The sequence below is a fragment of the Porites lutea genome, chromosome 5 (assembly GCF_958299795.1).
Source record: "Porites lutea chromosome 5, jaPorLute2.1, whole genome shotgun sequence".
Classification (NCBI taxonomy): Eukaryota; Metazoa; Cnidaria; class Anthozoa; order Scleractinia; family Poritidae; genus Porites; species Porites lutea.
Window position 1 is genome coordinate 23,297,320 of NC_133205.1, and position 26,697 is coordinate 23,324,016.

General features: G+C 40.1%; 1 protein-coding gene across 1 annotated transcript; it reads left to right on the forward strand.

Annotated features, from left to right (window-relative positions):
* Positions 1 to 247: 247 nt before the first annotated feature.
* On the forward strand, positions 248 to 24,569 carry LOC140938639 (A disintegrin and metalloproteinase with thrombospondin motifs 7-like). The gene is made up of 26 exons (XM_073388136.1): positions 248 to 601; positions 715 to 811; positions 971 to 1,329; positions 5,603 to 5,768; positions 6,086 to 6,264; positions 7,367 to 7,450; positions 7,775 to 7,899; positions 8,542 to 8,585; positions 9,332 to 9,437; positions 11,818 to 11,961; positions 12,296 to 12,440; positions 12,865 to 12,957; positions 13,903 to 14,048; positions 14,446 to 14,509; positions 14,619 to 14,724; positions 15,140 to 15,276; positions 15,735 to 15,855; positions 16,758 to 16,999; positions 17,762 to 17,894; positions 18,524 to 18,650; positions 20,070 to 20,280; positions 20,594 to 20,752; positions 20,996 to 21,061; positions 21,197 to 21,346; positions 21,959 to 22,109; positions 22,749 to 24,569. The coding sequence occupies exons 2-26, from the start codon at positions 736 to 738 to the stop codon at positions 22,910 to 22,912; spliced, it is 3,498 nt and encodes a 1,165-aa protein (XP_073244237.1). The 5' UTR covers positions 248 to 601; positions 715 to 735; the 3' UTR covers positions 22,913 to 24,569.
* The last annotated feature ends 2,128 nt before the right edge of the window (positions 24,570 to 26,697 follow it).

Sequence of the window (26,697 nt, forward strand, 5' to 3'; positions counted from 1 at the left end):
CTCTTGGAAAATAAAACACAAAGTTTCAACAATAGCACTTTCCTTAATAGTGAGTTACTAAGATAGAAAGTGCCCACCATTCTGACCATTTAGTTTGCTTCGGAACGCTGAGATCGAGATACAAACGAGCTGGCAGATTTATTGGGTGTTTTGTTTCTCATAACTCGAGATTTGAAACCAGATATCTGTCACTTAGCGGGAATCCAGGTCTCGTCAATATTTTGCTACTTTTGTGGCCCATATAATACTTCGCAATCCATAACCGTTGGAGCACGGACTGCGTCAATGGTTGGATGGTACAACTCGTGATCCCGGGGTAAACATATTTCACTGATTCGCATTTTCTTGTCTGGAGAGCTGATCTCCAGGCTTCAGATTTTTTTTGCTATATTTTGATAATGTGCTTAAGTGAAAGATAAGTGTCAGAGAATAATAACATTCTAGCCGGACCAATTCACTCTGTCTGCATATTATCCGTCGCTCTTGTTCTTGGAAACACTGATTTAAACCAAATTCTCTAATATTCTGTCGCACTATCTGGGTCTTACTGGGACTCGACTGTATAACTGGAAACAAATTATTGCATTTTGGAGGGTAGAAGGTAAGGTTGTAGGGGCTGTTTTACATACTGTGTATAAGTTTGTGTAATGTTTAACTACCAAGCAATACTCATAGAAATATAGCTATATAAATGTATCTCTTCTCTTTTTGTAGATTGCCACAGATAATACTAAGATGTTTTCGATGGGTGTTTTCGTTGTTCTAGTAAAACTAGCGGGATTGCTAAGTAGCATCGAAGGAAAAAGGCCGGGTAAGTTAAATTTATGCAAGTAATCGTTTAAACTCTTTATGATGAATGTTCGGGTCGCACGTGAATTGATCTCGTTGATGATGGCATTACTCACATGTTGCAAACACTGCCCGTCTCCTGCGGCCGAATCGTAATTATTTCTCTGTTCTTTGCTCTTAGAAACTCAAACAGAAAATGGAAATGTCATTCCTTTTGTGACATTCCCTGCGGTCTTAGATAGCAATGGGAAATTTGTCGCACATGTGGCTCGTAAATTTTACCGCAAACAGCATTCAGAGGAAGCGCACAACAATGAAAGACCAGCAGCGGTTAAAGAGGAACCTTTGCACATCGAAGTGCCTACTTTCGGCGGCAAAAATCTGCGTCTTCGCCTCTCGAAGAGCAAGAAATTTACAGCTCCAGGACTGGTTATTGAGAAGGATGGTCACTTAAGACATCATAATCCCAGCTGTCATTACCAAGGCACTATCGTAGATCAACCGAATTCTAGAGTATCTCTTAGCTATTGCCAGGGTCTGGTAAGTACCGCACACCAAAGCTTTAAATATGTCTCAGTCTTTAAGACTGTGTTATTTTTGTTTAAAAAAAGCAACAAGATGGGGCAGAGGGTGCGTGTGTCACAGTTAGACCCAAAATTATTTAGTGAGCCGGATTGTTGATTCTGTTTTATTCATTACAGTTATCAACCTGGCGGTTGGGAAAAGAAAGACAGTGCTTTTCTGTCAGCCACCTTAACTTACACTTCAAAGCTAATTCTAAGTGGCAGCAAGAGATTTCAAACTCATCTTTTGGGAGAATTTTAATAACCTTAAGTTCGAGTTATCCCCAGGAAAGGAAAAACGGCTTTAGTAGAATCAGCCTTGCCCTCTTAACACAAGCATGACAATTTACTTCCAGGAACGCTAAGCTTATTTTCTCTCAGGTCTTATAACCAGCACACAGAATACGTTTCCGGATACGTTATAATTGAAAGAAAAAAACGTACGTTTTGTCATATGCCTGTGACGTAAAAGAAATTGATGGACAGCAAAGGGGTCCTGTATAAAAACCTCACGTAGTGACAAAAATGCAAAGATGTGTAATCATAAGAAAGCGCACTTTGTTTAATTCTCAGACATAAGATTTCTGTACAGATGAAGACAGACTCAGTAATAAAGAAGTATCGTTTTTATTTCCCACGGTATAGGTAAAGGTCGTAAAAATTGTTTGTTGTAATACGGTTGTCAGCACATTGCTTAAGCTTCCCTTTTCAGTTTCAAAATTATAAATACTTTGTACGAACACGTTTTAAAAGTGTATGTTATTTTGCTCCAGGGCTTCTAAAAACACTCAAGGGGCAACGAGCGAATTGCGTGCGGAATGCAATTAAAGAGTTTAAATATCTAGTTTTTGCTGTCAGCAGCTCTGTTAACTTTATAACATTTCGGTAAGTTTTTAGGTAGGCGGTACCGAAGACCTCGCAATCTTTTACAAACATTTTGCAGGGGAACTTAAAGAAAAGGAAGTAAGGCTAAAAGACATGCTGGGTGGGCCAGCCCGGACTAAGCAAACAACAAGCACAACCTATCCAAAGGCAAGGTGATCGTATACAAGAGCGCAAACCATCTAAATGAAATGAATTCAATAGGTGTTTGGGATTAACAGCTGTCAGAAACTGCAAGCAGGCTATTTCCCCTAAATACAGTATCAGACAAGTCTATATTTCTGGCTGCTAGTCGATGTCTTCCAAAATTCAACCAGCTGAGAAATTTTCGCGAAATCGTTTGCGATCGACATTTGCAACGGAATGTACATCCCAAAAACCTTTTGCGTGTCCCAAGAAACTACTCGAACGCCAACAGTAGGACCAGTTGATTGCCTCCGTGCGGCATTTCTTTCATTTGTCTTAAGGTCAAGATTTTTCTTTTTTTATCTGACCAAATCTGTCACATCATGATGGCGACAATAGGGAACCCCAAAACTCGCGCACAAAATATTCGTCCACATAAAGTCAAATCCTGCTCTACGGACACCTCATTATAACGGACAGATTGCTTTGTCCCTGAGGAAAGAAAGCCCTTACATTTTCACTATAAAGTTTCAACCCGCTTAACATATAATACGGACTCTTTCTATGGCCCCCTCAATGTCCGTATGATCGGGGTTTCACCGTATTCCTGCCATGCATAGTTCCTCCTTCCCCCTGCCTTGCCGGGAGCAACTTGGGAGGAAGGATTATAAATGAGGTTTAGACGTTAATGCATCTTGATGGAAATAACAGTTGTTAACCTTCTTTACGCACGTCTTATTTTCAGACTATCAATAACGCCTTTTGTCTTTATGATTGCTTAAGAAGCTTCGAGTTTACGTGAATTTCCTGTCCACAAACCACTTGCACTGTTTTTGTGTCATCCACCATGAGGCTCTCGCGAAAAAAGGTTCGTTGCTTAAACTGAGGCAAACTACAAGGTTTTCTGTGTACATACTCCCTTTTTCAAGTACTATCTCGCGGATCGCTATTTCTTTCATCGGCCCCTTATCAAAGTCACAACAGAGTGAGTAGCCCAGACGACAACTGATATCGTGACACGAAAATACCGTAACCTTCCGACAGTTTTACAGAGAAACAATGTTTACTTAGATAATAGAGATTTTCAACGCTGTTTGCTTAAGCAAGATTCGCCTTTTTATCAAGCGAGGACACTATCAAATGCCCATCTTTCTTCGTCTATTAAAAACAAATCGTCATTTTATACAAGTAACAAGGTTAATATGAGAGGGGAAGCTTTAATTGGTAACAGTATCTATTTCTAGTTATCGAATTAGGAAATCCTGACGTGGAAGAAAGGTGGAAATGTTTTCCGTGCTCGAGAGATTCTGGAGATTAGTTTTTAATCTGGCTGATAAATAATTAATTAACTTCCAAAGTTAAGATTTGGCGCAAACACTAATTGATTTTTTTAAATATGGCAAATATTGATCATCAGATAAGTTTTCATCAGTCTAGGATAAACCATATGAAAGCAAATCAGTAAAGAAGAGCGCAGGACAATGTTTAGTGCGAAAAGTCTTCGAGTCAGCCGAAGAGTGTGAAGTCGGCTTCAAAGAGTTTGAACCTTTCCAAATTGTCTACTTTACTCAGAATATTCCTAAAAACAAAAGAAGTACTGTAGGAACATAACTCAATGAATACAACACCCATTCCGCCATGGCCATGCTACTTGAACATTCAAGGGAACTGTTTGTTATATTGGAATTCTCTAAGATTGGCCTATTCTATATTCGAACATGAAAACCATTTTTTGTGGTGCTCACACACTGGAAGATGAATAAATGTTTTTGCCATATTTTTCAAAGGCAATTTTGTGTGTCGGCTGTCCCTTCGTAATTCTAGCGTTGTTGACAGAAAGCCGACTCCTGTGTTACTAGCTGTTATAGCGAGCACCGAGCGCCGCGGGAAACGAATGCACCGAGTGCACCCATATTCTAACGCACGCGCCTTACTCGCCAGGAAAACTGGCGGCCCTGTGATCTAAAGTGAACTCAGAAGGTGAAATTTTTTGGATAGTGCGAATAGCGTGCAGGTGGGTCTAGGGAATGACTCATTATGTATTTATTTTTTTAACAGTTAATTTCCTAAAGGTCAAGTTGTTTGTATCACTTGTAGAAAGGAGGCATGCTGAGCCGTTTTGCTGAAAAACCCCAAGACCGCTTAATTTCCCTGCCATGAAAACGTGAAACTTGTAGAAAATAACGAGCGCACTGATTTCAAGAGAGGAGTGCCATCATATGATCGATGAATTCGATGTCGACTTTTCTAACAAAATAGCGACTCAAAACAGAGCCATGACCTTTAGCTGTTTTAAAAGTGTTTTGTTTTTTCCTTTCTCAAGTGATTATATTTATTAGAAAGGTATTTGCTGTCAGTATAGCTTTGTCGATGTACACTATGTTGTCATAGAAATCTAAACGGAGTTTCATTTAAGAATAAATGTTTTAGTTTCTGTTTATTAGTTAGTTCATGATGATGACACCTCGGTGTCTATTCATTATGCACGGTAAAGACCTTGTTTCCCCAGCACCGAGCCAAGTAAACGACAATGCCTCTTTTGGGGTTATATAGTTATTTAAGACTTATAGACATTACAAGTTAAATGACTCTCAATCACCAAAGCAATAAAACAGACTGCGGAAATTTCGAGGGTTTATAACCTTCAATTAAATTAACTGTATTATCAAAGGTTACGCTTATTTCACGAACATAACATGCTGAAGAACGTCCTACCTAATTATCATATTTTTGATACCAAGTTGTCTGCTTGTACTTAAAATACTATAACATAACTTGATTAAATTACTACATGATTTTTTTTGATTCGTTAATGATATTTCCATCTCGTACTTTTTTCTGAAGTACAGTGGTGGTTCGACAACAACCGTAAGAAGAACTTAAAACAACAGCAACAATGACAACAACAAAAAATAAACTAATAAACTAATGTATTAGTAAAATCTAAGCTCTCTCCTAAGGAGTGAAAAGGGGTTGTTTGAAGTTGGCTTGCCCCTATGTCCCATAATTCTATGCGGCATGGAGTGGGTTCGGGTCACGTGGATATATTGAATATTATCAAAGGAGTTTGTCTTGGACAGGTCACCCTAGCGCATATATCCGTGAAGACCTGGAAAAACGACGGACGGATAAATACTATACACTGAAGACCCAATCTTTTTTATGAAGAGACACCCTGAGCTAGTTCATAGAAATAGGTTACATGTGCATGCGTGAATGACAAGAGTCTTTGTTGTTTCTAGAAAGGACTCATCCATACTGAAGATGGCGATCACTTTCTTATTGAACCGGTAGAAGAAAGAAATTCGTCAAACACGGTCGATAAACATCCTCATGTGGTGTACAAGAACCCAGTGAGAGTTCGTATGTTACCAAGGAAACAGAATGGAACGTTCTGCAATGACGAAGGTATATATTCTCTGTCTACATTTTAGACATTAATATGGCAGCGTACCATTGTGCTTGCTTAACTTTTTCTGTGTTTGCATAAAAGCACAAGGAAATGCAAACTGTTCTATTCTATTGTGTTCACCTTGTCCCTCGGGGGTCCGTTTAACCGATAAAACAAGAGAGTAAAAGGAAGGACGGTTTCCTCAGGGCTCTCATAATTGCAGCGTTGATAATGTATCTCTTTGTTTCTCCTTGAGTCACTCGCCCACTTTTGATGGACTAAACCAATCAGTACGGATACCAAATTTCTCTCACTTGCTTCTACCGTTTTTCAGCACCAATTAAACGACGTTCGCATTCCCCGTTCTCGGAAAGGAATGTATTGCCGAAAAGACGTACAAGGCGTTCAGTTAGTACGGAGAAGAATGTTGAGATGTTGATGGTGGCTGATCAAACCATGTACCAGTTCTACAAAGACGGACTGGAGGAATACTTGCTAACTATTGCAAATATGGTATTTTATTATTTACTGTGAGTTAATTAGGTAGTGTGTACTAGAAGCAAGGAAGTAATACTAGAAAAATAACTAGACGACGATGAGTGTATAAATAGCATATTGGAGGTAAGCTCAGCTGTTTTCTGCCTATCTCAGTTCAGGCCCCTGTTTTTCAAAAGGTGGATAGCGCTATCCATCGGATAAATCTCTAGCCACTAGTTAGCACAATTGCTTTTCCTAATACTTATCCACTAGATAGTGATTTATCCGGTGGATAGCGCAATCCATCTTTTGAACAACTGGGGCCAGGTGTATAAATGGAAAATATTATCTCGGATGAGAGAAATCTTGCGCTACATAAGCCTCGTATTCTCGCCATCTTTACTTCATACAGTCAGACCTCCAAGTGCGACTTCTCGTTAGCGCCCACTTCCTATTCGCCACTACAAATCTAGCCTTGCATCGCAGACGTGATTCAACCCCCGTTAGTAACGTCTGCAAAGCAGCACCGAGATACTTGTTCGGTTCCCCCGAGGGACTCAGTGAATGACGGGAAATACGATTTGAATCTCCTTCTCAAACTCATTAATAATTCATAAAGAAAATACAAAGGATATTAAAGTTTAATGAGTGTTTGGAAATCAGATGAAAAAGTGCTCCATTTTGCATCCTTAATTTTTCCCTCTAAAATCATTTTGTTTGAGAAGTAATATCAGGCATTCGACACAGTGTTTCATCACCAGATGAAACACCTCGAAGTTCGTCAAAAATACCCCGCTGCGCGTCGTATTTTCAACTCTCTTCTCAACAGATGAAACACTGCGTCTGATTCTAGATATATTACTTCAACCTGATTGGAAAATTGGCAATGGCACTCTTAACGGGCCAATCGTGAGGCGTATACACATCCTGGAACAAAGTTAGGGGCGTAGAACAAGGACTCCAGGGCTGTTTCGCAGGCGGACTTTTCTGACGTTTACTTCCACCTGTGGCGCAAACTACCACAGATTCAGTTTCAGTTCAGTCAAAGTTCTGTGATTAGAAGCTTACATTAACGACCATCGCTCGGAAACGAATGCGGCCACTTTTTGAAGCTGGAAATGTTTTTTATCCCTTTTAGGTGAGCAACATATTTAGAGATCCAAGCATTGGCACAGCGATAAACGTTGTACTCGTTCGATTGATGATTCTCAAGGAAAATCCGGTAAGAGTTGGATTGTGATCCATTCGGAAAATATCCTCAGCTTTCTCAGTATTTCAGTATCAATTTAGATTCTCCCGTAAGAAACGATTACGAAGACCTCATATGGTACCCAAAGTCACCTATTCTTTGCCAAGTTTTAGGAATTTACAAAAAATCCCCCTGCACCTTCCGAAAGTTGCCCGATACGTTTTCACCGTGTCTCCAGAAGCAACCTGAGAGCCTGTTTCCAGTGTATAACTCATCATATATAGACTTATTCTTTGACCTTGCGTTGAGCTAGAAAAGTCTGATCTTGGTAGATCGTTTGTTTTCGTTAATTCCCAGAGCTCCTTGAAAGTCACTCACCATGCTGGGCACACGCTTAAACACTTCTGTCGCTGGGCCTCTCTCATCAACCCCAAATCAGAGGCCCATCCTAATCACCATGACATAGCAGTCTTAATCACAAGGTAGGTTAGTGACGTTACTTTGAATGACCTTCCCACACTGTATATCAGAGGATCTGTTTTAGCCTAAAAAATGGGGCGGTTTCGGTGAGTAAAACACAGTCCTATTTTTTAGTCTAATTCAGGGCCAACACTGTCCAATTACCTAGGGCTGATTTGGACCCAAGGGCTAAAATGGGCCCCAACGTGGGCTGGAATAACCTTTTGATTGTGCTCAAATGGCTCCAGGAAGGGCTGAATGAGACTTTGGCGTGCAGGGCTGAATTAGCACTTTGGGGCTGAAATAGATCTTTTTAATTTTCAGTGAATATCTCTAATGTCTTCGCCCCACTTCCTCCTCCCTTTCTATCTCACTTATTAATCTGTCCAGGCTAGTCCTGGGTGTTCTCTGTTTCCCCTTTGTCTGCGAGTAGTCTGGGGTAGCAGAAAGAGAGTCTATCAGTGACGTCACAGCTCACGGTAGAGGGACCTTTCCCTGATTTGCCTTTAACTTCAGTGGTGCCCGGTATATGCGAATACGAAATTAATTTTCTATTACAAGTTTTAATGGTATCTGCCTATGTAGCTTATAAAGGGAGAAAGGGGCAACTGTGTCCTTACTGTTGATGATTGCAAGATTTTACTCAAACGTTTCTTTTTTGGTAGGCATGATATTTGTAAAGGAATTAATGAACCTTGTGAAACATTAGGTAAGGAAAATAGCAACCATTTTTTGCCATTCTGACAACCTGTTTCTTGTCTTATTAAAGCCGTTTATTGAAAGTAGATATATGATTTTGTTTTTTAAAAAGCAATCATCATATTATAAATTGTTAGCGAACGCAAAGGTTGCTCTAATAGAAAACAAAGCACTTCATGTATATACCTATTGCCACACTTTTACTCGAATAATTAGGTTTGTTTTTTTCTCAAATTATTCAAAAAACGACCAATCCAGAAATACACACACGAACTAAATCTACCACGAAATCTTTGTCGTGAGTTTTAGCAAAACTCGGAAAGTGAGAGATGGCTTCCTAATTGGGCGAAACACGTACATTATGACCACTTTACACTTTCAAAGCAGAAAGGAGGAAAGGTTTAAATAACATCAAATGCAACCGAAGGTACGAACAAACAATTAAAATTGAATAAGAATAGAACGACTTACAATCGGGATATTTGAAAACTAGTCAGCCGAAAAGTTTTTCAAAGTAAATCTTTGTTTACTGTAATTTTGATATAAAGTGTAGGGGCATATTTTTTTGTCACGAGGCTGTCATTTATATGTAGTTTCTTTGCGAACGTTGAGCCCTGTAGCGATTAAGGTTAACTAATTAAAAAGACTAAACAAAACTGACTGTACTGCCGTAACATCAGTGGACGGCCCTTTTCAGTTTGTTTCGAAACTCTTCACTATAAATATACAATTAGCTCATCTCTTATCCATTTTTAGGCCTTTCACAGGTGAACGGTCTCTGCACCAGAGACAAAAGCTGCAATGTGAATGAAGACAGTGGCCTTACGTTAGCGTATACAATCGCCCATGAGATAGGACACAAGTAAGGATGGTAGCCCGTAATTCAACCATGCAACCTACCTGCCCTTTCTCCAAACCCTGGTCTTTGATCCTTGTAAAAAAAAAATGCAATAATGAAGCAAATGTTTTTGGCAAATGCAGAGAGCATAGGCAACGAACATTTCAGAGACTGACCAAGAGACAGTGCATAGTTGCACTAGTTTGAGTTTGTTGTGGCCAGTTGTTCCCTCTACCTTGTAAAAATTTAAACGTGACGCTGATCAATTATCTAAAGGCAGCTAGACTGGAGGAGAAAGGAGCTCTCTTCTCCGACCTCAACTCTCTTTTTTCATTTCTTATATTTCTTATTAATAGTCTTTACACATATATGTTTAGGCATTCAATCTAACTGTCCCCGCGATCCCCTCGCACGACTGGCTGCCGGCATAGAGAGTAACACATGTAGATCATCCTGCCCTTTTTTGACCCATTATGAAAGAGTCAAATATTTTGGAAAGAGTTTCTGCATAAAAACTCTCTCATAAAACCTTTTGAAAGATAAGCCAATAACGGCAGAAACGACAAAAGCGTCATTGTATTCATTTCTTTCGTTTTTTGTTTGTTTTTTTTTTACTTCAAAAAGGTCTAAAAAACTGACGATAATAAAAACTGCGAGCATTGAAGACTCCCTGCGGTGGGGGAAGGCTCCCATATAAAAGTGACGGAGAAATTGCAGATTCTGGGAGGGGGTTTGGGATGGAAAGCTAATATTCTAGCCCATAAACGTATCACGTATGGTCGTCCATAAGGAAATAACTAGTATATGTATTTATAATAATAAGAAAGAAAAGAATGTTTAATGCTGTGTTAAAGTATGATCTCCTTTAGGGGTCGAAAAAGGCCTGAGCCCGGCCCATATTGGTCTCCTTATTCGAATTCTTCCCTTCCCGAGAGAAGAGTAATATATTATCCTCTCGCTCTCCAATCGATAAGAAATGATTGCACTTTTCTTTTCCGGAAAGAAACAACTTTATCATCCAAAGCCTTTCACAAGATTAGTCGTTGGCGGGAAAGACGAGAAAAGTGTCACAAACGTTTTTTTTTCCAAGTGACCAAAATTAGAAAAAAATTCAAGTGAAATAAAATAGCATCAAGAAAAGTTTGGCTAATGGTGATGTCATCTGATTTAATGGCGCCGAAACCGAAAGTGGAATTGCTTACATTTTAAGCATCCTACTGATGAACAGTTACAACTTATCGATAATCAGAGCAAAACTATTTTCTATCTGTCCCCTTTGAATTGTGTACTTTTGTGTTTTTTACTGGGTGCAAAATGGCTTTTAACTAAACGGTATCGAAGGGTATCTAAGGAGTTTACAACCTACAAGAATTAATAAGGCGTTTCTCTTATCTCAATACTCATATGACAAGATGAATCGAGCGCGCGCACCGGCAGTGGACGCCAAAGTGTCTAGATTGTATTCTCCTAATTACTTAAGGCTTGTATACACACTGCATCTTATCGTTTTAAAGGATAAAGGTGCTAAAGGGCATTTTGAAATAACGCCGTCTAAATAATAAGGTTATCACGTTGGATCTATTGTAGACCTGTTTTTTGTGATATGCGAATGGTCTCTATGCATACATTTCATTTTAAGTAATTTCTTTTTCGCGTTTCTTAAAACTTAAAGGATAAACAGACTACGGCAAAGAACTTCTTGTCAACCTTATTGAAAACTACTTGTCCGACTGTATGAGCTCACACTGAAAATTCCGGCATAACCTCAGCTTATATCTTAAGAAAGGGATCTCACTAAGACAACGCACAAACGCTTTAATCTTACTTGGTTTGCGGCCAATATCAGCCGATAACCCACGATATGTGATGGAAACCGCTCGTGTATTGTTGAGAGACATTAAGTTCTAGTTAATTCTTGAACAAAACAGTTTAAATATTACCAGGACATTTCCTTACGCAGCCAGTTTGTCTACGAAGTGCTCTCGGCATCTTGATGACACTAATTTGATTTGCAGGCTCTTGAGGGATTTAACGTAGTTTAGATCACCGGGAAGATAAAATATCTTGCCTGATTTGAAACTTTTGAGATGACTAATACTTAAATACTTAAACAATGCTGGCCCAAGACTGTTATCGTTTTCGTAATTCAAGAGTTCTTAACATGATAAGCAAAAGCCACGCGCCACGCGATAAACGTTTTGGAATGAGGCTTCTTTTTTAGTTAAGATGCCGCAAATTTTACCCAAGTAAAAGATAAAGAGCGGCGGAAATCCTACAATAAACTTTAAATTAAATTACAGTTAGAAAGTCCGGAGAGCGACCGCCGAAGTTAATTCCGCTATCCAATATGCGCAATTTTGATTCTTGACTTACTGTTTGATTCTTGTCTTCTTTATATCATTAGCTTTGGAATGTTGCATGATGGGAATGAAAATAAATGCAAATGGCGCCATGACAAACCCTTCCTCATGTCTCCTCAGTTGGAAGCTTCTGGTCGCGCACACTTATGGTCTTCGTGCAGCAGAAACTATGTCAGGCGTTTCTTAAAGTAAGCTTCTTGAGTAAGCTATCGACTGTGTAGGCTTACAGTGCTTTCATACCGATTCAAAAACTGAAAGTACCTCAACCGTCATGTCTTATCAGAGGGAAAAAGCGATCGCCAATTTTAATACTTCTTAGAGTCCGCCAAACAACGCCTATACTAACAAAAATTTACGAAGAAAATAACTAAATGTCTCGAGAAAATAAAAACCCTGCTGACTTATTTGAAACAATTTATATTTGAAAAAGCATTACGAGGGTAAAAAGTATTAAAGTAAATTTTGCTAATAATAAGAAAAATTTTTCCTTTTAAGTTGCATGTGATCACTTGTTCATTGCAGCAAAGGTTGGGGTCGCTGTCTTAATGATGAGCCTGCAAAACATGACTTCAAATTTCCCACAATGTTGCCAGGGGTGATATATGACGCTGACCACCAGTGTCGCTTGCAGTACGGCCCTAGTTCATCTCACTGCACAGGCATAACGGTATGTGTGAGATTTTTGCTGTGACTGATCAAATAGAACAACGTAACACTCTACCATACCAGTAAAACAAGTGGCGGCTAATGGTTACCTCTTCGTAAATTTTAATTTGCCACAGATATGCGTGCATTCCGGATGAGTATCTTATGGCCTAGGCCGGATTATGCGGTTCTTTGTGTTAACCGTATCTAGTTTTAGTTCCTAGTTTCTTTTGATTACGATAATTCCAATGTTAACCAGTCCTTCTGATCAATACAACAGCGATTTTCGAAACTAAGTACCTCCCCAGGTGACATAGGCAGTAAGTATAAAGTAGCCACTTCGTGCATTGTCATATTATGCCGTAGAAAGATATCCTTTATTAAAAACGCAACAAAAGCTCAAGTTAATGCTTAATTAATAGTGGTTTCGTTAAACTTTACCACAGGACATCTGTAACCGCTTGTGGTGTAGAGTAGGAAGGGCGTGTCACTCTAAACTGGAACCAGCAGCTGATGGAACAAAGTGTGGTGATAATAAGGTAGAACACATGCAGTACTGAAAGAGGTAGTTACATTGTAACCCGGGGGGATACTCCCGCGAATTTTGGGGTATAGGAGTGTGCCGCGAAGGACTAAGAAAGCGAAAACTGATACCCTTTTTAAGGCCCAAAGCCGAAAAAAGACACCCTATTCAAGGAAAAAACAAACATGTGGCTTGAAGAGGCGTTACGTGTATTTACCCGCTTAACGGCTATTGAACCTCTGTTGCAAAATCATTTTGTTAATACTTAAACGGATACATCAAGTTTTAAAAAAAACTGTTCGTTTAGGCAAGCGTTTTCACACTCCAGTATTAGATAATGCAATGAAAAATAATAAGCTACCCTATCTAAGCACCACACCAGATACCCTATTTAAGGACCGAGAACCTCAAAAACCATACCCTATTCCGCGGCACGTACCTATATAGCCCATATATGGGAGAACCCCCCCCCCCCCCCGCGGGGGCATTGTAAAGCCTCTTACAAAGCCTCTCACTCACTGGCTTTTTATGGGGATTTATTTTACGCAGCATGGCCTGTTTCAGTTGTTATATAATCAATCAGTAGACATGTCAAACTATGAATGATTCTGAAAAATATAGAACACGGTCTATGTGTGTACCTGCTATACGCTCAATTGGTCGTGATTTACAGTGTCTGTTACAAAAAGGCGGTAGTTATTATCCTTTGCACGAAAAATGATTTGAACGTTTTTTTAGAGTCGCGCTGTAGTGAATAGGCTGACACAATTTAGTCTCCTGAGTAATGAGGTGAAGCACTCTCCTGTTCTTGAAAAACCACTGATGCTGGGTTCATTTTCGCCTTCGATACCTCTTATGGGTGTTTTAATGATAACTCAAGTGTGATACGCTGAGTTGGCCGGAGACAACTGTACTGAAGAGGACACAGGAACATGTCTTTCTTCTTTCATTATGCCTCCAGTGGTGTTACAAGGGAAGCTGCATCGAAAGAGGAATGATACCAGACAGTGTTGATGGAGGGTGGGGTCCGTGGAAGGATTACAGTCAATGTTCCAGGACCTGCGGCGGAGGAGTTTCCTTTACAGAGAGACATTGTGATAATCCGCGGTAAGTAGGAAATGAAAACGGAGATGAACCTTTCATACAAGAGAATTTGGACGCTTTCATAAATAGGAAATAAGGACCATCTCTGATCTCTCTTCCTATGTCATAAGTAGTGATTTCTGGAGCCACGAAGCTCTCAAAACCGTTTCAAGTTCAGATCTAGACATTTTGGTTTATTTTGATTCTGTCACAGTAAACACAATATCTTCCATCCGTCCCCAGAGTTTTTCTCTCATTGCCTACGTCATCCTTGAGAAAACAGATGAGGCGATGTGTTAAAAGAAAGACCATGGGAATGGCTAGTCCTGGCAAATCCTTACCAACTGAGAGAAAATGACTTTTCTGATACTTAAAGCCCTTAACTTTGTTGATTCTTGTAATGAGGCTTGTTATTTCTTAGACCTGCCCACGGAGGGAAGTACTGTATTGGTGAATGGAAGAAGTACAAACTTTGCAATATACAGGTAAACCGATAAGCCCCCTGGTTTAATAGCTTGTCTAAAGGAACATTCTACAACCCTTCCCCCTTATGGCCACAAAATCTCATGGCATTATATTTTACTTTCCCTTCAGCCGTGTCCCGAGGGAAGCGTAAGTTATCGGGAGTTGCAGTGTTCTCGGTTTGACAATAGACGTATAAATCACAGATTATGGAAATGGAAACCTCGTTATTCACAAGGTGAGGCATTATAATTTAATACGGCTATATGGCATCCTTGTGCCAATGCAGTTTCTTTATTCGATTCTATAACAGTCTAAAACGTCTTTCATTGTCCAACTTCGTTACCTCCTCATTTATCTGTTTGTTTCGTTCTTTTTTTTTTGCGATTTATGATCGATAGTGTTTTGGCTATTCAGTTGAATACCACCATATAACTTCTTCTATAAGCATTGTTTAAATTAGTGAACGGAGAGACCTGGAAACACGTCTGCAACTTCACGTCCCTAAGTGTCACATCGATATCTAGTGCCTGCTTTAGCGTTCATTTTCCGAAACCGACTCGGGAAACACTAAGAGTTAGAGAACGAGAGACGCTTTGCGCAGACAACGCCGTGTATGCACCCACTTACAGATTCGTTCCATTACTTTAAAGTTTCTCCATGTGAACTGCACTGTACACCTAAAGGTCTGTTTGGATTGTACTTCTCCAAGAAGTTAGCTGATCAAGTGCATGACGGGACACCCTGTGCTCCTGGGAGGCGTGATGTCTGCATTAACGGCAAATGCGAGGTTTGTACATTAACAGGTCATTTGCACGATGACGTCATTTTACTACTACGAATAGGATCCTTCAGGGTTTCGCTTTCTGTGCAAATTAGGACTTTCGTTATTTAAACCTCGCTGGGATTACCAAATTTAAATATGAAAGCAAAAACGAAAAGGATACTGGTCCTAGTAGTAAAATGACGCCTTCATGCAATGGTCTATTCTCTTTATACACTGAGCAATCATGGTCACGGCAACTGCATCTTAAACAACAATTTCTTTGTCCTTCACTTTGCATCTCCAACATGCGAAGGCGGAATAATAGGCTTTGTTGTCTCTATCTCAATATAGCAATGAACAATTTTTATCATAACGTAATGGTGAAATGGTAGAAAAAAAGGTGTACCATCGAGATTTGACTTCTAGACTGAAGGAGATCTCGTTCAAGTTTTTCCTTAATTTTTTTTGTGTTCTTTTTGTAGCATGTTGGTTGTGATAATGTTCTTCATTCAACCGCTAAGGAAGACAAATGCGGCGTGTGTCGTGGTAATGGTACGGCGTGCGAGACCGTCAAGTCAACGTTTGACCAACAAACTGGTTACGGTAGGGAGTTAACATCAATCAGTGTTCTTGCTAATGTGTTACTCTGTACGCTTGAATGGCTAACGGCGATTTCCTATCCAACTAAACAAACCCATCTAACAAGATTTACGAGGATAGCCATGAATTAAGATTCCTAAAGTATGTGACGAATAAGAAACAAGTTCGTTGTTATTGGCGAATGTTTTCTAAATGCCATTGTATAACTGCTGCCCCATTCGCCTTTAGAGCTAAAACATGATTGACAACTGTCCTGGCAGTTAAACACCGTTATATAAAAATTGTTTTTATATAAAAGCGGCAATAAAGATAAGATAAAGGCGCACACGAGCCAAAGGCCCAAACGGCCCGAGCTTATCCCAGTTTCCTTGCATGAAGCATACCTAGGAGTATTGCTACTCCCCCTGGACGTGAAGCTAGTCCATCGCAGGGTTACCCCCCAGCAGTACTGTATGTCACCGGTACCCATTTATACACCTGGGTGACGAGAGATAAAGTGGAGTAAAAAAACAACGCAATAGACGAGGCTTGATCCACGGACCTCCAGATCCGCAGTTTGAGATGTTAACCGCTCGGCCACACACGCCTCTCGAATTGTTTCAACGAGGGTACAATTTATAGAATGCCCGTGACAGTATAAGCTGACATGAATCCTACGTAGATATCAATCTGCTGTACACTGTGTTTATTTTTTTTCGAAGAGAGGGGTTTAGGTATTTCCTGTGTGGAATCGCCAACGTTGATTCTTAGCCTTTCAGCGCGAGAAGGCGTTTCTTGCTTGTCGCTACCTTGAGCGGATTGAAATACTCCCGCAATCCCAGAAAACGCATGCAGTGCAAGCCGCAGGAAAAGTTAGTTTTCAGTTTTCCTTTATTTATTTCGCTTTCTTAAAACTCAAAACACAGGATACGTAGAGACAAAAGTCATTCCAGCTGGCGCCAGAAATATACGAGTTGAAGAAGTAGCTGGCGCGTCAAACTATTTAGCCCTGCGGTCAACAAGTGGTAAATGGTATCTGAACGGTGATTGGTACATTCAGCAGAGCGGCGAATACACGGCTGGCGGTACCACAGTATTCTACAAACGCAGACACAACAAAGAGACTTTCGAAGCGCTAGGACCGACTACTGACGAACTTCATATCATGGTGCGCTGAAACTTAAACAGGCATTTACCTTGCTGTTTATTTTGATTTATTTTGTTTTTTGACATTTGATGTAAATGCGCACCCAAAATTAAACAATAACTTTAACTATGTGTTTGCGAGTTTACCCTAAGGTATGTGTAAATACAATAGAAAAAGAGGACTCCAACACCCATAGACTGCGAAAAATTCTGCAAAATTACTACATGCGTGTCTACAACACCTACGTTTAACTCTATATCTACAGTAAAAATTCGAAATCACATCAGGTTGTTCTTTATACTTTTATATCTTTATACTTTATACCAGCAGCTTATGCAATAAACAACTTTCTAGACTGTTCACAGTCCCCTATTTTTTCGAGAGATCGTTTAGATATACCGCGTCTTACCGTCACGGCTATCTTGATTTCAAATGTACAGAGAGGGCGGGCGTCGGGGATTATAGCTCTGGGGGGAATGGGGGGGGGGGCTCCTCCCAAACCGCCCTCCGCCCCCTAACAAGTTTTGACACTCATGCAAGATGGGTAGCCCGTAACGCAAAGCACTCGATCTCGACGATCTTACGGAAAAATAGAGGACTGTGAACAGTCTAACAACTTACAAGACGGACGCTTTTTACACTCACAGAAAAGAGAAAAAGAAGAAAGGGGCTAAGTTAGTTTGTAACATATTTAATATCTCAGTACAGGTGGATGTTATTCTTTTATCAATTCAGGAAAGTAGACTTACGGTCAAATAATTTCCTTTCTTCAATTTTTCTCAGCTTTTATTTCAAACCAAGAATCCTGGGTTAAAATTTGAGTACACTATTCCAAAGAATCAGACAATAACCCACAAACTTGTCTTCAGCTGGAAATACAGAGATTGGACGACATGCTCAACTACTTGTGGTATTGGTAAGTGATACTTGGTTTACTGGGTTTCTATTATTGACGACCTTCTGGTAGTCAAATATATTTACTCCTCCTAGCGATCTTACTTTATGCCTTTTACTTCAGACATTGGCTAGACTCTAAGGCTCATCATTGCGCGCCACCAGTTCGTGTCGGGTCACGTAGTCTGCGCGAATTCCAGGCCGTTCGTTTCGGATACGACACCGAAATGGATTAATCAAGAAGGCCTAGAGAAACACGCTGTACCCAGGCTAGGGAATTTCAGAAGTTTCAAATAATTTTTAATCTACTGGATGAATTGCTCACAGGATTGCTGTTACGTTTTAAAACGGTAGAGGGCACTCGCAAGATAGTTAATGCCACTTGGGTCTATATATATTTTGTCCCCTTAGGACATAACTGGCTAGCTTGGGAAAACAGCTGGCTTCATGGGATCGCTCCCAGTCGCAAGGACCCCGGGAGCGATGAGAGGTAGTTGTATTCGCAGGCTATAAACTTAAATGCCTACTAAAACTACAATACTCTTTCTAGCCAAAAAAGAAAATAAATTTTCTCTTTTCTATCTTTCTTTCTCAACAAAGAAAGATAATAACACTTGTGCTTGAAATTTTTTATTATGTTGTTTTCTGTAGGTACGAAGCGCGCCGAGGTAGAGTGTGTCGAGGAAAGCGGGACGCCGGTGGACGACAAATATTGCAAGGCCATGCCCCGCCCTGATGACAGGCAAAGGACTTGTAACGAAAACCCCTGCCCACCTACGTGAGTAACCCACAGACTCGTAAACTTATCATACATACTTGAAATCGTTTCGCCTTCTGACAAAGGGATGTCTTGGAATAAGCGGCCGCCTTCATGTAACCTAGTGTACGAACGAACTGTTTTCAGTTGTCAAGTTCATTCAAAAACTTTAAAAACTCATACATACAGTATTCAGTATATAGTGTGTGCATAGTTTATATATTCAGTATTCAAGCGTGTCGTCCAATACTAATACCTAATTTACCATTCATAGAAATAGTCAAAAAATCAAAATAAAATGTAAATAAGCCACTGATATAAAATTAGCCTAAAGCGACCAAAAAACTGGCGGCCAGGAAAGACTTATTCTTAACGGCGAAATGCAAAGTTTTTGAACCAAGGCAACAACAGAAACCATCCATTACAAGAGACAAGTTCTTAAGAAGCATAAAATATGGGGAAAAAAACGGCATTCTTACCAATTTTCAACTGTGTAGAAACTGAAAGGGAAGAATGATCATCGCAGCAAATTTTCCAATTTAAGCAATTGGAAAGAAGAAGCCTGAAAAAAAAAATCAGGGCTTCAACTTTCAGTGTCCATTATAGCGAGTTGCTGGAGATACGTTTGTTGACACTTTCTTCGAGCAATTTCTTTCCACTTGTACGGTTCAGCTTCAAAATTCATTTGCGTCTTTATAGGGTAAATTCATTTGCAACATACGCGTACAGCAGTCACATTTGCCGGTTGGGATTTTTTTATTGTGTTGCTGAGGTTAAAAACAATAAGAAAATTCTAACGAGCAAACGCAATGCTATGTCCGTATGCTGTAAATGAATCTACCCATACTTCACCAACTTTTTTTATTTTGGTAGTGTTCGTTCTGCGTTTTCGAATAAAGCGCGCATTCAAAGAACAATACGTCAACCTAAAATAGCAAAAATGCAATACTCTAAGGAGGGTTCTTGGAGCTGTTCAAAACACTCGCAGACGGGTTTTATCAATTCTAATTAATTCTAACGCTTCCCACGCAAACAAACAAAAAAAGAGCTGTTTTTATTTTCGAAATAACTCAAGTTCACAGCTTTTGTTTTAAGCCTAAAATCTTTTGGCTCTGTAGATATCGTGTATTAAAATGATAGTCCTGCCCTTGTACTAAAATAAACATTCCTAAAGCTCCAGTTCTATATTTATGGCTGTCCGATGGGCGGAGTGGAAGCCAAAAAGTCTGAAAAAGAACGTAAAATAGAAGTAATAACTACAAAGACGATCGAAACACAAAGGCTAAAAAGCAGTGAGGGTAGCCACGATGAGTGGGCAAACTGGTATGAGGCCGGCCGGATAATTAAATTTCGTTGCGGAGTAGTCGTATGCCCACCTCCGCTCGACATATTATTATTTGCTCGTCAAATAGCTAGAACTGTTTTATATTCCCGTTTTAGATGGTGGAAGGGTCAGTGGCAGAAGTGTTCCAAGTCATGTGGTAAAGGCATCTCAATTCGGTCAGTGCTTTGTGTAAGAAGCTCTGGAAATGATGAACAAGTAGCGTTAAAAGACGAGGCATGCGCAGTGATCACGGTGAAGCCTCCCGTTTTTAGGTCATGTTTCAAGAGAGCATGTCCTTTAGCTTGGACTGTGGGATCCTGGTCTGAGGTAAAAGCTATTTATGCCACATGCAATGTATATTTGATGTAAAACTCTGGAGTCGATCTTTTCGGGCCGAACTTTGTGCTTTTGAGGCTGGATCTCATTAATATCTCAAATATCCTCCCTCGGGTCTTTTTAATCTTTGCTCGATTAGTGCTCGCCCAATGTTGTTGCGGCATTCAGAGGCATTGCAACCCTAATATCACTCTAACATAGGTCTCCTATCAATTCTAAATAGCAGGCGGAAAGCCAAACTCCTTATAAAGTCTGAAACATTTTGTAAGATTTATCACCTTTCTTTTATTTTAACGTATAACAGTGTTCGGTGTCCTGTGGTCAAGGAATTAAAAGAAGAAAAGTTGCCTGTGATGATGTGGGTTCTAAGGAGGGATGTGACAGTTCAGCTGTACCTATTTCCTGGAGTTACTGTAATAAAGGACCGTGTCCTAAAATTTTCGCGATTCCTTCTAAAATTAAGGTAAGTTAGTTTGTCAAAAGTTTTTCTCAATAGAAACTCTCAATATGATAGTCTACTCGTCACACCCTTCACAATTTTTCTTATATATTGCACTAGGAATCACTGTGCTGTTAAAGGAGGCCTTGAAAGGTTCTGGTCATACATGTGCAAACTCAATCAATAAGATGCTAAACATTTTCGCCTCATAATAAAAGATATCAGTTTAAACTGGGTTCTGTTGTCGTTGTCCTCATTTTTACTCAGGCAAGAAACGAGAAGCAATGCACTGGATTGGACTGCCAGATGTGGTCTGTGAGTGACTGGAGTAAGGTAAGGTTTTTTCCGCACGATGGAACGGGAATTGGACGTTGGGGCACATTTTCAAGTTTGTCTCTTTTATTTGAGAAAAATCTTTATAAAAACCATTGGATTCGGTCATGGTTTCTGTCAATTTATCAATTGCAGTGTTCGGTAACATGCGGCCAAGGAAGCCAAGTCCGCCGTGTGTACTGCGCCAGATCACGTCTTTTTTGTGACAAGGCACTTCGACCTTTTGGACACAGGACATGTACGATGGTCCCTTGTGCGAAGTGGCAAGTAGGATCTTGGGGTGAAGTAAGTGAAACGCACTTGAAGATAAATGCAACTATCTTTAACTTTCTAACTTGTTATAAAGGGAACACAGAATAGTTAAAAGCCAATCCTTACCATAACACGACGCTGGTATTCTTTTAGCTCTTTGGGTGATCTCTCCACTGATCCCAAATCCTTGAAAAGGCCCTTAAGAACTTCTGGGTGGGACGACAACCGCTAAACTACAGGGTCCACGATACTAGTAGTAGCACACTTCTGTAAAGCACTTTACGGTGAAGTAGGTATCCTCAATAAAGATTGTCATTATTATCACTGAATGATAATGATCCTTATGATCATGTTATTGTCGATCCAGGTGGCCCCTCTTAGTGGCCACATTATATCCAATCAAGTACTGAGATTTTTTAATCTACATTCACTCGATTTTAAAAAGTGCTTAAAGACCGTTTGCATTTTAGGATCCAAAGAACAAAAACCTCTTGGAGCTTGTGGTAGAGTAGCGTAAAATGGAATCAAAATCCTCATCAGCCAAATACCTATTCGCAAGGGGGTAAAGAATATCTATAAGGGTACGTGTATAAAATGTTTTTAAAAAAATTGATTAACGCCAATATCATGTTTCCCTTTTTTCAGTGTTCAGCTACTTGTGGAAATGGTACCCGGAAACGCATAGTGAAATGTTATGAGATAAAAAGTGGCTTAAAATCAAGGGACTGTCCCATGGAAAGCAAGCCACATCACTACGAGAAATGCAACACCAAAGCGTGTCCTACTAAAGTGAACGGTAAGTTTTCCTAACACACCTATTTAGATCACAGATCCCCTTGGGAGATCACTCAATTTGACTTATCCCCGGTTGTATCCATGCTACAGGACAAGTTATTTTCAACATTATAGCTGTTTACTTTTCTTAACGTAATATTGTTTTTTTGGGTTTTTTTTTTTTAAATAACCAGTCGTAAAATCGATATATCCTGTATCTCTTTGATAAACACAATCCCGGATCTCGACGCCTACCTTAACCCTTTAAAATTCCGAATCCGTTACTGTCCCATCCCTCCTCTTCTTTATAATTTAGTCTTCGGTACCAAGTTTCGTTTATAGTAACAATCGCTATCTCCCGTATGTCGTTTGTAATTACAATCGCTAATATCGCTGTTCTCCAGTAAAATCCTGAATCCCAGTCTTCAATTAAACTAAATATTGCCTAGTCCCTGTACGGGGTTTTCCCAGTCCCTCTCGGTCAATTCACCTCGCTGACGTGTCTGAGGCGAAAGAGCGGGAGGCCTCACATTTTCGCTTGGATCACGTCACCTGAAAAGCGCGGAATAATGAGACCTAGTGACTAGGCAAAGCTAAATACAGGATCCCGAAAACCATTTTGGAGACTCAGCAAACAAGGCTCCTTCTGATTTGTTCATAGGAAAGTCACAGCATAGGGGTAAACCGACTCAAAAATTATCCAAGAACTGTTTTGAAAGTGGCAGGGACACATATTTTTGCAAGTTGGTTGTGCTCCACAAGTTTTGTCGGTTCAAACACTGGAAAGACAGATGTTGTAAAACTTGCCACTGGACTGCGTTGTGACGCAAGCGTTAATTGCTTCGATTTGAAGTCAATCCTCAGATACCAAGGGTAAAAAAGGTGCTGGATCAACTGAGAATGGACGATATCGGTCAGAACATTGGTCATACACCAAAGCAGGAAGCGTCATGCATGCAGATTTCTCTAGAATAGAGCTTAACTTAATCTCGCGTTAAGTATTAGACGAAAACTTAAGAATAGCAAGTTATTGCTAGAGTGGTTTTCGTTTGAGTGTCGTAAAACCAAAACCAAAGTAATTACTCTGGCCAATCACATAGGACACAGACAATACATTGAACCAATCAAAACTCGAAGTAATTACATGTGGCTGACGCAAAGCGCGGGAAAATGCATGCGAGCGCGTCACAATTGGCTTTGGTTTTACTTCTGATTGGATGAAAAGGTGGCGCGAATCTTTTAAGCCAATCGCATCGTGTAGAAAGTGCAAAACCAATTACTTTTCGACACTCAAATGAAAACCGCTCTAGCAAGTTATTGCTATAAGATTTTAGAATTATTTATGTTGTAGAGTAACAAAGAAACGAAAGAGCAAACGGAGGTTTTTGGCGTTGCAGTCGCTGCCGTCGTTGCTATAGCAAATGGGCTGTGACTCGCTTGCAGGAAGACGTGGATAATCAACTTAACTCATGAGACTTGAAATAGAGATTCTGATCAAAAGCCCTACAATCGTGCCAGTAACTTGTACAAAGCGTTCTTTTCACATTGACATTTTGTTTATCCCTTGAAAACTGCAGTTTACCCTAAATATGAGTAACTGCCCCTTTATGCATGGTTGTGACTGTTCTACCTTAAAGCCACTTAACTTATCAGGTTGTTGCAAGTTGCGTGAATACCGACTTTTGATTGAAAAAGATTACGCGAGAGTCACGCCATACTTGTGAGTCAATTGCTGCGAAACAAGTACATGGCTTATTAAGACACCACCGGTCTCCACAGCGTGATGGGTCAATAGGTCAATAATTTTGACCAGTTCCCTGAATACCCACTGTATGGGTAGCCTCTTTCGCAGCCGTCGTCCTGCAACACTCCTCCCCCAATATGAGGAGCGTTACGTGGCGACCCTAATAACTGCTGCGAAGGAGACTACTGAACACCCTGTGGCGAAACTAAATGGGAGAAGACAGAATTCGGAGGATGATGACGAAGACGCTCGCCGTTTGTACATATACGTGATGGTATGGCCAGGGATATTGATATCACATGATGAAAAATCTTTGTCTAAAAGAGTCAGAGCCTGAATAAAATGGTGATGAAATGATTAAAGATGTATAGGGTGATAAAACTGAGAAAAGTAGACAATTAACACCAACTAAATACTCCTCTTCACCATTTTTATTGGTAAAAGGTCATCAGCAAATTTATTGCCTCTAGATTTGTGACTGGTCTACTCTTAAAAGCTTGTTTGATTGCCAAATTACACATGTTAACTGTTCATTGAGAAGAACGGAAACACATTTTGTTTTGCTTGATAAAATGTACAATTTACAATTTAAGGGCATTTTCTTGCTTAGTAGTGAGCTAATTTGTACTCTATTCATTCAGTTACTGTTGCAAACCAGAGAGACTATTAATAACTACAATAATTAAGTCAATGCGCGGTCTTGTGCTATTTATAATAGTTGTTCACAAATGTTTCTATTATTGAAAACATAAACTTTTAGAAAAAACCTTTTGCTTTGAAAGTCTATTTAGGACACTCTTTTTAGTCAATTAATCATTCAGATAACTTAAAGCCGTTTTACAAATTGTCCTAATACAATCTCAACCCATTTACTACCAACAGAACGTCCAAGGCAAGCTCCCACAAGCTGACCATGAACTTGTCGTTGTACTTCGCAAGGAAAGGGAAAACAGAGAAATATGCGTCAGTGTAACTAGACATGGTTTGGCTTCAGAGTCCTTTGATCATTCTTTGCGTGGCTGATATCAGTTCTATGTGATTTGTGAAATCATGGACCACTTTGTCTTTATATCAGTTTTTTAAGTCGCTTGTCAAGAAAGGGTCTAAACAGAGATCTTCTCTCGACACCCGCACCCACATTTTAAAGGATTCTTGGCACGTCTATCATAGTTTCAGGTTACGATTTGCGGAATAACACGTTTACAAGCCATAACTGAATCAACGTTTGCGTTTAATAATCAGAGTCACTGCCAGGCACTCATAAATCTTAACGCCAGCACTCCCAGCTGATACTTATACGAGACTGCTCACAATTTCAGCAAATAATTGTGACGGCATTTATTGTCGCGACTGAAGACCAACCATCGCAAAGAATGAAATGTCTCAGTTACAGATTGTTCCTCAGGATTGTCCCGTGGGCCAGCCTGTTACAAGCAGGCAAAAGAGGGCTGAAAACGGAGGAGAATTCGCCTTTAATCTTCTCCCGCACCTCTTTAAAACACAGTTCCCATCACAGATGGTACCATCTCAGCTCGCGGTTTATCTGATTTATTAGACTTAGACTTTCAGTTGTGTCACGATGATAGTTCCCCAATAGTTTCGATCGCATTCGAAAGGCTTCATTTACAGATTCTAAAGCCCCGGTGAGGTCTCCCTTCCGCAACTGCATTGCACCGAGTTCGTGGTAACTGCACGCTGTATGTTTATCATCACCGAACAAATGAAAAAACATATTCGCTGCTTTTCTTAGAGACTCTAAAGCCTCGAAATCATCCAGTCTCATCTGCGCTATACCCAGGTTATGGTATGTATTCGCCGTTTCTTCATCTCCCGTTTCACCCATCAATTTTGATCGCATATCCACTGCCTTCTTCAGGGAATACAACGCTTCTTCGTTCATTTCCAAGTCAAGCTGGACAAGTCCAAGCCAATAGCAGTTCGATGCGATATTTATAGGATCAACGAACGCTGGATCTGAGCCTATTTCTGATGCTTTCTGAAGAGATTTTAGAGCTCCTTTGAGATCACCTGTTCGAAGCTGTGCTACACCAAGTTTGTGATAACTGCAGGCCTTGTCTTTTACTGGAACACCAAGCACGCGTGATCTAATGTGGACCGCTTTCTCGAATGCTCTAAGGGCTGCCTCGTTATGCCCAATCTCTAAAAGAACAAATCCTAGCTGATGAAAGGTACATGCGGTATTGGGGTGTTCCTTTAACAATTGCTCGTTTAATCGTGAGGCTTTCTGCAAAGATTCTAAAGCTCCGTTTAAGTCTCCTATTCGAAGCTGCACTATACCGAGGTTGTTGTAGGTACAGGCCGCAATTTCACTATCATCATGCAGTTTAGCTCTTATGTTCGCAGCTTTCTTCAGAGAAAATGTAGCTCTTTCATTGTCTAGCATATATGCCTGCACTTCGCCAAGGTAGTGATAGGAGCAGGCCGTGTCCTCGTGATCCCCAAGTAAATCCAATCTCATGTCAACAGCTTTTTGAAAAGACTCCAAAGCTCCTTCCCAGTTTTTAATGTCTAGCTGAACTAGACCAAGTGCATGGTAATAGCGCGCCGTCTCTTCATCAAAACCATTGGGCACTTTAGATCTCATGTCTGCTGCATTTTGAAGACAAATTAAAGCTTCTGACAGGTCTCCCAGTTGACGCTGCGCTTTACCGAGACAATAGTAGGTGTAGGCGGTAAGTTTGTCTTTACCCAGAAGCTTTGACCTCATGTTTGCCGCTATCCGGAAGGCCTCAACGGCTGACGTATTATCTCTCATCTTCATATAAACCAATCCAAGCAAGCTGAAGCTTGTGGCAGTATAGACATGTTCTCCTAAAATCTTATTCTTAATTTGAGAAGCCTTCTT

Excerpts from the sequence above, each read along its gene's own strand:
- LOC140938639 (XM_073388136.1), top strand. The coding sequence starts at position 736 with ATGTTTTCGATGGGTGTTTTCGTTGTTCTAGTAAAACTAGCGGGATTG. Across the intron at positions 15,277-15,734 it reads GCATTAACGGCAAATGCGAG|CATGTTGGTTGTGATAATGT; the intron begins GTTTGTACATTA and ends TTCTTTTTGTAG. Across the intron at positions 20,753-20,995 it reads CGATTCCTTCTAAAATTAAG|GCAAGAAACGAGAAGCAATG; the intron begins GTAAGTTAGTTT and ends ATTTTTACTCAG.